Below are 15,237 nucleotides of genomic sequence, written 5' to 3' on the forward strand. Positions count from 1 at the left end.
CACACACACACACACACACACACACACACACACACACACAACCCAGTTTAGGCCAAAAACAAACACTGTCCTAGAATCCATTACAGCTCAAAACAACATTAGAATGGAAGAAAAGCGCCGGCTGGGGGCAGCTCTGCCATTGTAGCGTGATAACATCGTCACCAAATCACTTCATCAAACTGTTTATTTATTTTCTGCCTCACCCTTTCTAATCCCTAATTCTAATCTGGTGCCCTTCTTCCACATTACCCAAACAGGATCTGGTTGATCTGTGTGACAATCAGGAGAGACTCCTGAGAGACTGATTGGATTGTCTGGATGTAATTCCAGAGTCCTAATCCTCGTGTGCACATTAGCAAGATCTACAGAGCCCTCCGTTTGCCACCTGACATGGATGGGGTGTTTGAGTGTTTGTAAAAGACAATGGCTGTGTATGTGACTGTACTAGCGGTTCTTCACAGCAGAGTTTACATGCGGCCATGTTCTGTACGGGCATGCAGGGAAAATAAGTCAACATCCTGACAGCTGACAGCAGCAGTAGTCCAGCAGCCTGGTGGAGAATAGATGGTTTTGGACGCGGCCTAGTTGTTTTGTAAACCATGCAAGTCTGGAAGTCATTGTCATTGTGAACGCTGGTTTCACGAGGCCGACGCTGGTCACAGGTCATTTACATCACACGGCCGACAGGCCTGCTTTCTCTCTTCCTTATCAGCCATGCTTTTCCACTTAGCGGTCTAAACTATTGGGCTAAACCAGGCAACACCTTCATATGCTATTTAAAGGAAATGTAGCTTTCACAGTGGATGTTCTGATGTGGAGATGAATAAAATGAAGGTAAACAAAGACTTCTAATTTGTTGTTACCAAAATGCCAGAGGTATATTGATGCTCGTTATAATCAACAGAATGACCTTCAGGCATAAAATAATTCGACAAATATTGAGCAAATAGAGAAAGCAGTAAGCAAGAGTAAAATATGTCTCTGTGACATCCCAGTTTACACAAACTTTATGTGTATTATGATGACATTTTGAAGGCAAGCTGATCTATTTTCCCAGTCTGTCGTCCCAAACTCTGCTCATATAGCCTCAGTTTACACTGTACTGCACTTCCACCTTATTCACCCTCTGCCTGTGTTAATGGCCCTGCTTCCTGCCCTGGGGGGACGTGGTCTGCATGCTGCTATCTGTCACTAGTAGACTGATCGCTCTTCTCCTCCCTTCCCCGCCTCCCTGCATCCACAACTTGACACCTTTCCACCTGCTCTGACCTGGCTAGCATCATTGCATTTGGAGGTGCAGATATTCTATACCCACATGGTATATACATCAACACATGTATGTGGTCGGACACACATACGCACAAATTCATTTGAGATCATGCATGAATATAGAAATGCTAAATCTTTATAATCCATATATGTGCACATTTTAAAACACAATGCAGAGTTTGTGTTGTCTGGGGGGCTGACAAAGCTCGTTCTCTCTCTTTCCTTTGGCATCTATTATGGTCCAGGCCTGCTGTCAGAGAGCTTGTATTGCCTGAGGGAAGTTCCCATTTGTGGGAGCATGTGGCAGGGAGGCTCTAAATCCCCTCTAATGAACCAATATGTAGGAGGGCTAAGCCTTTGGCGGGGTCGTCCAGCAAACACCACTCTGCGCTCAGGCAAAAATGTATGCATATGTAGTCACCAGACCTTGTTTATGTCTGCTGACATTTAAATTTGAATGGGAGCTATAGGATTAGAGTGGAGGAGATTTGGACTCATTCGCAAAAACCCATTTGTTGTTATGAGTATGAATGAGGCAGAACAGGGTAGACCGATATAGAGAAAACAGAGCTGGCTCTTACCTTTGGGTGTGGTGGGGGAAAACAGCTTCTCCGATCCTACATCAGACACCTGGAAAAACAAGAAGGGAGACCTTGAGTGGATTTGTCAATACAATAAAAAAAAAAAGAAACTGACATAATTCATCAAAAGTAATGCAAGCACTGACATACATTTTGTCTGTCGGGTAAAAGGCCAATTCAGTCGCAAATGTGCCCACTAATGCCTGGAGGAAAAATCCAGCTGCCACTACAGCTTTATGCAGTCAATTAAAATACTCCAATCAGCCAACGAGAAAAGCTCCCTCTCTACCTGATGGTCCCTGTCTGGCGTTTTCCTGTCAAGGCAACATTAGGTGGCACTGTTGTGCCACCTGAAAACCCTCAAAAGAAATGCTGTCAAAGACAGAGGAAGTCAGTAAGGTGGCTATGCAGCATCAGAGCACAAAGGCTCCTACACACACACACTGCTGCTCAGAAATCACATTTTGTTCTGCGATATCTTTGAATGGAATCTCATGAATAGAATGTGGTATAATCTCACAAGCAAAATCCTCATTTCACAATTTTAGTATTAAAGATAATATTTGCACATACTGGAAGTAAACAGATTATAGGTAAATAATATGATCATTTGTAGGGTTAAAAACAGTTGTTACTCATTTGGGAAACCTTGTTGTAAAAATTGAGGTTGAGTTACTTGAGGGAGAAAAGCATTTCACTAAGAAGTGATAGTGGAGCCTTCTAGACTAAACACTGCTCGGCATTTTTCTCTTTGCTTTAGATGGATATGTAGATTCTGGCAAGCACCACCTAAATCAAAACACACCATACATTTTACACATGTTCACTGGCTAGATGGGACATGTTTAAACAATATGACCAAGCAGTAAATCCATACAAAACCTGGTATTGTGCAAAAATACCGTAGCAAAAAATCTGTGCGCTTAATAATATTAACAAAGAAAACCTGCCTCAGCCTGTAATATCAGCCCATAGAGGGGTTTTGTTTAAAGCCAAGATTTCCCTTTGCTTTGCTTGCCTCTCATCTGGGTTCTGCACACATAAGCTGCAAGAGCTGAACATATGTTCTGCCCAAAGGGCCCGAGTGTCCTTAACTGCCATGCTTGTGTTTTATGCGGCACAAAGGGAGCATATGTAAAGAATGAACAGTGAATCAGAGTGAGTGCAAGAGCGACAGAGACAAAAAGAGAAAGCAAATCATTTTGTAAACACAGATGGCTGTCCTTGGCATCCGTGTTAGTTCTTCACAAGTGTTTTGAGGACGTCCTCTTCTTTCCAAGACCTCCCAATTTATTCTTCACTGCCACTGTGTAACTTTTCTCCACCGTGTTTGTCTGTCTGATTCTCTCAACAATTCGCTTTAATCACAAAGCAGCCATATAAAATACAGATACAAGCCATAATGGAAGACAACAAAGCAGGATGCAACAGTTACAAAAAACATGAAAAAACACCCCAAACTGATCTGTTGATAACTAAGGAGATATTGGCTACACAGGAGGTAAATAAATAATGGTGACAAATAACAATAACAAGTCAGTTGCTGATAATATATTTGTTCTCAGAGTCAGATAATTTAATTTATTTGAATAATGCAAACATTAGGTTTGATATCATTAGATTCTTTAAAAGCGTCATTTTTAGCAATGAACCTCAGCTTTTGCTGTAGTGGTTGCTACCATGTCAGGTATGAGATTAATAAACTATAGTATATATTGTACGTTTTATCAACCAGCGTGTTTAAGGAAGTTAAATTGCTTGATGCAAATGGCAGAACACGTCAATAACACCTCTTTAGTAAGTGTGACATTTAATTGGAGGGAAAATACTCAGCTGAAAGGAGATGTTTCCTGTTTCCTCTTACAGTAGACGAGGCGAAAGATTAAAGAGGAAAGACAGAGTGTTGTGCATTGCCCTCTTTCAGTCTCCCAGAACCGGGCGCCAGGCTACAACACAGGCTCTTTGTTAGCTTTGGACGACATTAAACGCTCCAGTACCAAGCCTCAGCAGTGCAGCAGCACAACCTCAGCCTTGAATCATGGCCCCGGAGGCCCTGGAAGAAAAATATGGGCTCAGAATGAAATGAAGCTTGTCAAATGGACACGGGAGCTGGCTCAGGGACTTGCTTAGTGTGGCAAGGGGTCACAACAGCAAAAAAAAAAGACACGGTAGGTCATGCCATGACAACAGTTAAAACAATTGTTATGAACTGAGTGGTTATCCAGAGAGCAACGCAGACATAATGTTCCCGAGAAAGAGAACAGAAAACGCTGTGTTTAGCCAGTGCCAAGACGACCTAGTTCTCCTTATTCCAACTCTGGCTATTTTGAGTGTGCAGTGAGCCGTTTTATTTTCCAAACATATTCCAAGTAACATCAACAACCAATATTTAGGTTTTAAAGCTGTGTTTTGCACCTGCCAAGTCTGAGTCAGTCGTACAATCCACAATTACAAGGCCGGCTTACAAAAGCACTTCTTAAAAAGGCATGTCAAAGCAGAGCCATGAATTGGCTAGCTGTTGTTTTTGTAGAACTTTCTGGGTTTCGCTGGTCAAGTTGACATTTTTTCACGGGGCTGTGCTACTTGCAGTCTGAGCTGCCTGCGGTTGCGGTGTGCAGAGGTCATGTATAACAAATTCTTCACACTCTCTTTGTTGAGGCAACCCTGACTGCCATAAAAAAACAGACTGGGAAAGACGAGACAGAGGGGAAAATATATAAAAAGAAAAAGAGACAGACAAAGAAAAAAAAAGAGAGGAGCAAAGGCCAGGTTTTCCAAAGGAAACAGGGAAATTTAAACATTTAAAAAAATAATGGGGTAAATTCAAGCCACATTGCCTGGGAGCCAAAAGCCCTTGGAGCGGGCCGCAGGAAGCCTGACCTTTGAGGGGGCCGTCTGCTATCTGAGCCTGGGGCTTCAGGGGCCTGGCCTCCTCTCTGGAGGGCCGTCAGCAGGCCTCAGCTTTCTTTCCCTATTCTATTCATTAGCCATGCTTTATGATTCAGCTTCCTCTGAGCCACACAAGAGCTCCCTTAGGAAAGAGACTGCTGGAGAGAGGGAGAAAAAAGGGAGTGAGACAGAGGGAGGGGGGAAAAGCAAGAAAGAGGTCATAGGGCCCAGCCGGGGCCCAGCTCTCAGCAGCTGTGAAATCCTTCCGTTTCCTCGGCAGGCGTAAAAAGAATGAGGGGGAGAAAGAAAAAGAAGGGAGGCCAGGGAGGGAGCTGGGCCAGTAAACCCACCATCAGAGTGCTAACTCCCTAAAGAGCCACATGCAGAACCATAATTCTCAGATTTAGTGAATGCCAAATTACAAATTACACTGCTGTTTGTTTTAAAAAGTCCCCAACTTCCCTGAACACCAATGACTTATTGGCTGCATAAATCTCTTGATAATAGCAGAGCCGCAGAGGGAGAGCAGAGAGGCAGAAACCTTTGCGAGCAATAAGTGAGACATTTACTGCTAGGCAAAATGCATTTGCTGTCACAGCAAAGCAGCGGGGGTGGGTGGGGGGAATGAACATTTTCCATGTACACATCGCTTTTACTTAACAACACAGCAAGCTAATTAATTTAGAAAATCTGAGACAAGCTTAATTGCACTTTTTCTTTTTTGTGTTAGAATGCTTCCGTGCTTAATATAAGCACAATGGGGCGACTGAGAGAGGCGATGAAGGCAGCAAGGGAGGGCGTTATAATCAACAGAATGACCTTCAGGCATTAATTTATGAAAGACATTGATCAGTTAAGGCTGTGATTTCACCGAGACAGGAAGGTCAGCAATTACCCAGATTCAATTAACCTCATTTAGTAAAGACTGCTGAGAGACCAATTTCTCTCCCCAGAACCCCCCACCCAGCGAACCCCCGGCTTTATATCAAACGATCCCCAGGCCGTCCATCTACCTTTGATCTGAGTGCTCCCATTGCATTCCTTGCATTCCTTGGAGCTGAGCAAATTATTTCCAAACAGGAAGAAATCTTGGAGCCAGAGGTGAGGTATACCCAGACTAAATAAAACCAAATTCCTAATACGTTCCCTCCTTATCCCAGCAAAGCAGGTACAGTCCTTCCCCTCCTTGGCGCTATCACAACAGCTGTAGCGTGAAAACAAAGAAACCTGTAAGTAGGCTTTGTTGTGGGCTCATGCCTGCAAAGACTATAATTACAATTTAGTTCTGAGTCATTTGGCGCATGCTATGCTCTTGACAGATTATTGTAGGACAAGCAGTAAAGCGGCTAATCTTAACACTTATAAACCACAAACCAAATATGAGCCAACACATTTTCAGCATGACATTTCCCTCACTTGAAAAAGGAAACTCTTGTAAGATGTGCAACTCAATATCAAGACTAAATTAATGGGCAGTGCAAAAGATGATCACAACACTATAAATACAGGCAGAGGAAAATAAACGTAACATAGCTAGAAGTATGTATGAAAAAAAATCCCAAGAGGGTGAGAGGGAGAAGAAGGGAAGTGGGCAACAGGGCACATGTTCTGGCATGGACGATCAGGCTGTCAATTACCCAAGCCAAACCTGTCTGTCCATGGATTCACACTCAACACACCACCCACCTACATGCACCTACATGCACACACACGCACACGCACACACACACACACGCACACACACACACACACACACACACACACACACACACACACACTGTTAATTTACTTTCCAGCTTGGTCACTTCATCACTGTCAGCTTCCTCCTTCACTGCCCTTTCTTTCAATTGTCCATTTACTGTCACCTCAAGTCCTTAGTTCCCTTTCTTTTTAGGACTGTACTTTTTGTTAAAGCAAAAATCTCATTGACCAAAGCTACAATGGTTGTCTTAAGGAAATACCTGAAAGATTCTAATGTGAAGTTCGGATTTTAAGTGATTAAGTATGTTTGTTTTCTGTGTATAAAAAGGTCACACAATGATCTTGAACACTGACACAACTGAGTTTATCAGTACTGATATGGTAAAAACACCTATCAGTCAAACCCCAGCAGGGGCCTGGTTTTCTCTGCTCATGTGGGAGTAGCTTGGTGCTTTGATAAACACTTCTATCAGCACCCACTCAGGCCCCTCTCGGCCTTTCACCCCAGACACCCGCTAATGCTACTTTAACAATAGATACAGCATTAGACGTCGCACAGTGGGCCTACGGCTTCTGAGGCTTCAACAGGAGACACCAAATTAATTATCCCCCCTGCATTTGTCCTCACGCCGTTACAAAAACGTAATGACCTCCCGAGCGGTCGTTTATTATAAGCCGCAGCAGTGCTACGCATTCCCAGAGCAGGGAACAGGCACCATCTACCTTACCTCCAATTCCCACCCGCTGCCGCCACCGCCTGCTTGTCAGAACAGGTGTAGGCCAGCAAGACTGCAAACCCCCAGTGAGCGTGATGGCATATACAGCGTGAACAGAAAAGAGAGAAGAAACCTCCCACGCAACTGTCAACCAACAGATACTCGTCTCAACTGGAGCATCATTAAGATGATAATGAATTCCATGGTGACCGTGTAGAATGGAGTGGTCTCCCCTTGCACACACACAAAAAACACACAAACCTCACTTAGACCGAGTGCCATTTTCATAGGCACGTATAACACGTGTGTGCGTGTGTGTACGACAGAGGGCCAGGGCTGACGACTCTTGCTCCCTCTCCCCTAGCAACAGACGTAGGGAAATGAATACCGAGAGAGGAGCAGGGGGGCTTGAGCTTTGTGTAAAATATTACCCTTCGTCTCGCTTACCGCACCCCGCACCACCACTCCTCCTCCTCCTCCTCCTCCTCCTCCTCCTCCCTCTCTCCCTCCCCTGTCTGTGCAGCAGTTGCTAGCCCTTATCACGACTGCCTGTCAGTTTAGTATACAAATTAGCAGTCTATCAGGGGAATGCAGGGGCCTGTTTCATCAGTAGGGAGAAGGGCAGAGGCATGCATTGCATTAAAGCCTCTCGCCGCTGCAGATAGAGAGGGTCACAAATCAACGCCTCAGCAGGCTCACAGCCAGCACTAACCAGATAAGGAGAAATGAAGGAAAAAGGACAAGGTATATTTCACCAGAGAGAATATCCAGATCTGCTCAAACTCCCTGCAAAGGCCTGGGATGAAACATAGAGCAGGGCTGGTTGCGGGGTAAAAAGATGGACGAGGTCACAAATCACAATTGCAGCCCCACAGATTACAGAGTAAAAAATAAGACAGGTATAGATTTATAAAATGTCCGTGACAAATGCAGAGGAACTGCTTTCAGTTGATTATTGACTAGAATTTGCAGAAAATTAGGGCTAGCTAATGTCCACTTTCTCCTGTGAAGTGAACCTGAGCATGTTAATACCAGAAGAGACAAAATGCCTGCGAAGGGCTCTCATTAAGTGGCATAATGCAATGAGGCACAGTCTAAATTGCGGCAATAAAAGCCGACAGACAAATCATCTCAACCATCGCAATCCATTTAACTCAATTAATGCAACACCTGATTCAAGTTCAGTGGTTTAATAGCATGCGTGGCTCCTCTCCCTTGTCAGGCTTCGGGGAATAAGTGGGGCACCAGGAGAGGGAGTTAGTAGTATTCCTTTTAGGGTGAGATAAGGGTCGGTGTAGCACAGCCATTGTACTATGATTAAGTCCTGTTTGAGACCATGGAAATGGGGAAGGAGAGAGAAAGACAGCAAGATAAAGGCAATGGCAAAAACAAAAGCAGGAGATAGCAGTAGCTCTGTTTGGTACAACACAGCTGACTATGGAAAGGGCGTGGCCCCCTTTCCTTTTTAATGTCAAAATGTGTGCTAGCAGCGATAAGAACGGTAGGTAATCTCCCGGTGGAATCAGGGGGCTGTTCGTCATTACTCTCTGGCCCTGATATAGATCAGAGCTCCGGTGGCTTCTCCTAGCTCTCCAGGCTTCTTGGCAGCTGAGATGGCAGATAGCCCTTTAAGACACGACTCACTGCTCCCTGATTGGCTGGTCAACAGCCACAACCAAATCCCGGCTCCCTCGGGGCCGCTGTGAAGAGGTATGATAGGACGGGTCACGGAAACTCACTGTCCCCATATCCACATCATCCTTTTGTTATAAAGCCTTTACCCCATTGTCAGTGTGGGTGGCGGAAAGTAAAAAAGCCTTTCTGGATGTTATTGTCTGAGAGGCAGGATAACAGGCAGGCAGATTATTTCAAAAACAGCTTTCTCCAGAGCTCTCAAAATGCGGCACCGTTGTTGCTGTGGAGAGGATCCTGGAGATAATAATAATATTCCTAGTCAGAGCCATTCCTGCAGTAGAGCTGCCTTCTAACAGAGAGATACACATCATTCTGACTGGCCCGTCGTGACATAATCGCCCTGCGGAGAGCTGCAGGCAAGCTTGGTAGGCAAACCACCTCTCACTGCAGCTTGTTAAGAGAAAGGTGGCTTTAAGCACAGCTCTATAGAAAGTCCTATTGAACTTGTTGTTTTTTTCACTCCATCTGAACAATGTCTAGGTGAGTCATGACCCACCTCAGGCTACACAAGTTACATTCTTCCTTTCTTCCTCTCTTCAGATTGTACTGCGCTTTTGACTTGGATGAATTTGCTAAGAGGGGGGGAAAAAAAACTAAACTCGGCAGAATCTTAAATAATGCAGCGATAAAAAGCTGTGACCGTTTCCCTTGCCTCAACCCACACACACTGAATTTCTTCTGCAGTGAAAGACAGCACACAAAGAGAAGAGAAGGCAGAGCTGGCACAACATGGAAACGTGTGGTCGGCATTGGTTTGCTCCTCTGGGCACGGACACCTTTAATGAGAGGAAAAAATGTGCAGCAAGAGGCAGATCTCACCCATCTCATGCCAGTGATTTTCAGTAATATGAATCACCTCCCCTCTAACACAAATAAATATTGTTTTAATAGCAGTGGGCTAAGAAAGCTATGGGGGATCCACACACTAGCCTCCACACCAGTCATTCTGCATCTAACAGCCTCCTAAATCCTACACCGTACACACACTTGATGCCCGTGACCCCTGACCTTTCAGCTTTGCTCTCTGCTGAGCTCAGTTTATCTGTGCGATGGGGGGTGTGAAGTTGTTGATGCTGGTTTAGTAACAGTATCTCTCCTAAACTACAACAGCAGCTGAAATGAGTTGAACGAAATGTAGGAATTCATCTCGCCATCTTGCTCATATGTCTGCTGCAACAGAGAAAGTCGGTCAGGCTATCAGGATCAATACAGCCACTTGTCCTGGAAAAGGAATGAAGGGGAAGTTGGGGAGGTGGCAAGTGGGGGAGTGGAAAACTGGAAATGGGGCAGGGAAATGTCCCATTGGTCTCACATTACCATCCCACTGCCACTTTAAGCCACACTATCCACCCTGCTAGCACAAACAAACATGGTATGCACTATATAAAGGAGCCTCAGACCTCCAAAGCCCCCAGGTCATGTTGGAAAGGGATGTGGCACGTTAAGTGGAATTTACTTTTGATGCAGACATCAGGACTCAGGTTTCTGGCAGCTTTAACCAAAGCTACCCCCTGAGGCCTTACTGCAGGGTTGGACAGGACACCTAACGCCCAGGCTGCCACCTTTAGAAATACCTCCACCGCTCAGCTGCGCTTATAAAAAGGGGGAGACTGACAGTGGTGGTTGTTGGGTGGGGTCACTGTTTTCAGTGTAAGGTACTGTTTACAACAGACCGACTTTCATTTCATTACTAAACACAGAGAGGTGAGATTGCTACTGGAAGAAAAGAGACATATTTGTTGTAGTATTTGCTTCTTGCTATATATAAGCTGCTGTTGAGGTCTGTTCTGTTCAGTGTGTTGTGGTCTGAGGTTACAGCAAAAATGTAATATAGAATGTGGACCCTAGCAGCCCACAGTATGACTACTGCTTCATCGCAGTTTCACTTTGATGTTGTCTTTTCATTGACATCTTTATTTCTTTTTGCGACAGGGTTTTCACTCTAATCTGAGCGATGACCCCCCCCCGTCCCCCCCGCACACACATACCTTTCTTTCATGACATGGCAGAGCGCTTGAGCGCTTCTGTCATCTGTCACTGACAGTCCAGATGTGGGACTTACTGTGGGGTGGGTGGGAGTGTATAAATAACCATGATGACATATCAGTGGGACATGCCGGGAGCTTTGCTCTGTAAGAGAGTAGGTGATGGAGGGGGGTGCTGAGTTAACTGCGTACCTCAAGGGAGTCCAGCACAAGCTAGTTTAACGCCAACGCGACAACTGCAGAGACCTTGTGAGAGAGCTTATGGCTTTAGACTTCACACTTACTGTGTAACATCATTCTCACACACCACACTGTGACCTGACCTTGACAACGGCCATGTTAGTGGTCGATTTCAATTACAATGGTCAGTCACTACTGAAACTGTATGGGAAATAGTTATTTATTGCATGGACATATACGATAACTGTGACTAGACAGAATGATGACAGCCTGTCAATTATTTAGTGGAGGTCAGATATATTAGAATTCAGCTCATTATTGAGCACTCACAGCAAACTGCATTTCCAGTAATTACACAATAATACCATCGTAATGTGTAATTGTCTATTCGGTGAGCTTTTCTGCGTTTATGAGCCCTAGTGAACTCTGTGTAAACCCACCATCTGTTATCTCTGATAATAACATAACACCTGTGGAGGAATTTGATCTGGCAGCCATCTGAACACAAATCCCTGGACAGAAGAGAAGGGCAGGGTGAGGAGAATATATTTGATGTGTTTGTGTTGCTAGAGCAGATTTATGAGCAATCAGTGCAGAAAGGCCTATTAAATGTTGTTGGCCATGTGTAGTATATGCAGAGCATCATTTGCTCTGGATTAAAATATAATGAAGCAAGTGAGTGCAACTTTGTCTTACATGCAACTCCTTAAATTATTTAAGTGGTAAGAAAAAACAACAGGCAATAATATTCCCTGGAGCACTAATACCCTTTTCTGGGCTTGTTCATGATGGCAACAATGAATATCTTAGAGCTTGTTAAAAGCTTTGTTTTCTTTGGGAGCCGCTACGTATGAGTGGACTAAATGAGCAAAAAGGATGCCAAGTCCCATAGAGGCCCTCTTTTTCACCTCCAGTATGTTGGCTCCTGTGACGTTATTGGAATGTGAGTACATAATGCACTGGATTGATTTTTGCAGTGTGGCAAGGTTAAACAGCTCGCGTCGCCTTAACAAACCAGTTTCCTGTCAATAAAACAAACCTGACAATTTCACTCTTAAACAACCTTTTAAAATGCAGAGTTATCTGCATTTTCAAAAGGACGCCTGCGCTCTAGTCACTGATTGCCGAAGCCACGTCGATAAGTGGTTGAATTAGCTGTCCTTTAGACATTAGAGCACTTTTCAGACAAGAGATGTAGCTCAAAGTGCTTTACAAATATGGAACAGATTAAACATAAGACTATTACCAAAAATGTAAGTAATTATAAGAATTACATTGATTGTAAGCCAAATTAAATAAATAGGTTTTCATCTATTGTTAATTTTTTTTAGAAACTTGTACTTTTTTGTTCTGAAATGATTCTATGACATATCGTCTCTCCTTTAAAGTCATTTCAACATCTGCACGTCCAGAAACACTTGGCCTGGCTCAGGTGGCTCCTGTCTGTATTTGAATAAGAGATATGCAAACAGATGAAGTCAAGGCAACAGCTTGTGTGCTCAAGGAGCCTTTTCTCACATTTGAGAGAATCCTTGGATTAGTTGGTCCAGGCTCCAGGGCCTTTATACTGCATGCTATTCATCCAGTAGAGAAGGGGAAAAAGTGTGTTTGCATTTCATGTCTCTCAGTGGTAAAGATGTGTGTGGTTGGATAGTAGAGGCCAATGTAAACCGTCCCAAATGAAAAAGGTGAACATTATAGCGTGCAGAACTAAGACGACCCATCATGCAGGGTCTACAGGAGAAACCCTGCGAGCAACTTTCCTTTACACTAGTTGAAGAACGTGGTTTAATCAAGTGTTGAAAGCTGTAAGTCTGAACACAGATAGCTCAAATCATGCCTTTTTTATGCTGTTGTAGATATTATTTAACACACTGGTTGGAGCACAGTTACTAAAGGCTCTATAGGCATTGCTTAGTAAAATATTTTACCAGTTGTGTATACTGTTTCTACTGTTCATGTTTTTGTAATTTTAAATATGCTCAGGCGCATTGCTGCTCAGCTGACATTATGAACCTGTGTGGCATTCAACCTTATGCCACCCACCAACAATTGGAAACCTAGTTTGCTTTGTTGCTCTCTAAATACTCAGATTCCTGCCCAGGCCATCACCCACATTCAAGATAGACAGGACCCTGGCGGCATGCCGTTGTGGGTGGGAAATAACTTCTGGTACAGTGCCCTTGCAACTACCACAGATCAATACCGCCATGCACAATGATAGTAGCTGAAACAGATGTGCTTAAAGGCTTCAGCGCCCTACCTACACCATCAACCACGCTGAGACCCCTTGCTTCCCATCAAAGAAACTCATACAGGCATGCATGCTTGCACCCTCGCCCAAAACGGGCAGGCCGGGAAACCTCAAGCTCTTCCACTGACTATCCAGACAAATTCTACTTTCAGTCTTTTTTTCAGTCCCAAAGTACTGGGTCACAGTAGGAGAAGGCAGGGGCCAAGTGTGGTGCAATGTGGTGGTGATGGGCCAGTGGAAACACTCCTGTCTGCCTCTCCCTCCTGCTGGGAGAGACTTCAACCTGCTTTTCTGACAGTGATACTTGTTCTGTCAGCTTGGACCCCACCCTGTCACTAACAGGTGGCCTGTCCCTCACAGCAAAGTCATTTGCCCAGCACAGCAGTAGTCATGGGTAGCCCCAGCCAAGCTGCATTCAAGTTTCCAGCATTACATATCAGGCCAAAGAGAGAAGCAGTGGCAGAATGTAGAGTAGAGAGCTAGGGGGAGGGAAGGAAGGAAGAAAAACCTCCTCCGATCAAATAAATGCCACTGTAAGCACAAGTGACAAGTCTTGTTTGGGGTCGTCCCTGTTCAGGGCCTGAAAGGCCAGCACTGCCTCATCTCCACAGCTATGTCTGCAAGCAACGTGGGTGGGTGAGAGGGGGAGGGAGAAATGTCTGATTGGTGCCATAGCCAAGAGTGAGAGCAGCCCAATTATATTTCCTATCCCTCAAGAGCCGGCCAGCCCCCTCTGGTAGAGCGAAGCCTCTGCCATCTCTCCTCTCCTCACCTCTCAAGACACTGCAGATAGATAAATAAATGACAGCCCCACTGGGGCTTGGCCCAGCTTCCCAGAATACATTGCAGAGGCTGGCTGCCTGCCTGTCCGTTTGCCTTCACCTGGCATTACTGCAGATAGACAATTTTCACATTATTATCGTTGCATCGTCTCCATTGCCCTGTTCACTCGTCGAGTTGTGGTTGATGATAGCGGCAGAGGACCTGAGGAGATTGGAAGGAAATGTCTCTTGTCAAAGTCAGCATAGCCTAGCTTAGCAGAAATTTAACAAGTTCCCTGGGCTCTCTCCATTCACTCTCTGACGGAGCACGGAGCCAGGACATGGCCTGCTGACAGCCCTGGGCATGTCACTGTCACTGACACTTGATAGGCCAGAGAAGGAGGAGAGGCAACAGGGCTCAATCATACAAGACTCACACTTAACTACACAGCTCCATATTGCTACTTTTCTCTCACCATAAAAATGTTTTAGAAATCTGACTTCATCTAATATAACACAATTGTAAAGTAGCCTTAATCGCTTACAGTCAAGTTCTTCCTTACTCTGCAAATCACTATCTTGGGCTGTAACTGTAAAATGCTTCCAGCTTGACAGAAAGCCATATATCACAGGATGTTTGTATTCTTTTTTTTTTGTGATGATCAGGTGGAAGTCAACAGAGAAACAGATCTTAAACTGCATGTATACCAGCATTTCCCCCGCCCCACACGCTAACCACTCCCCGACGGTTAAACCCAAAACCAGATGTTGCGGATCAGTGGGGATAAAAAAACAAGGCAAATAAAAGTGGAGGACGGAATGGTAAGCATTAACTATAATCAAAAAGAAACAAAAAGGAGACCAGGATGCTTTAATTACTTCTCACATATAATTTGGTTTTGTGGGGGCAAGCCAGGCACTGCCAAGAAAAGAAAGATGAAAAGCAACTTAAATTACATGTCGAGAAAGTACAGAGGCCTTTTACACACGGCCCATCTATTCTCCACAACTGTAGACGAGGCTGATGACTAGCTCCAAAAGCTGGCTGTAAATTGTCCATGGATACAGAATTTGGACGCAGCTGTGCTAGATCTTGTTGTTCCACATGGCCATGACTTTAAGGAAGGGGTTGAAATACACTGGCTGCAGATTGACAAAAGAAGTCTAATCTGTTTCGGTTTTTTAAATAAAGTTATTAGTGGAGCA

The 15,237-nt window shown here is 44.5% G+C and overlaps 1 protein-coding gene across 1 annotated transcript in view; it reads right to left on the reverse strand.

Moving 5' to 3' along the window:
* Positions 1 to 15,237, reverse strand: part of fbrsl1 (fibrosin-like 1) — a gene marked incomplete at its 5' end in the record, with an annotated part of 266,408 nt that overhangs the window by 32,396 nt on the left and 218,775 nt on the right. Inside the window, one exon of the mRNA XM_079222167.1 lies at positions 1,851 to 1,899. Within this exon, the coding sequence (XP_079078293.1) occupies positions 1,851 to 1,899 (49 nt within the window). The remainder of the gene's footprint in view (positions 1 to 1,850; positions 1,900 to 15,237) is intronic.

This window comes from Taurulus bubalis (assembly GCF_910589615.1).
Source record: "Taurulus bubalis genome assembly, chromosome: 8".
In the NCBI taxonomy this organism is placed as follows: Eukaryota; Metazoa; Chordata; class Actinopteri; order Perciformes; family Cottidae; genus Taurulus; species Taurulus bubalis.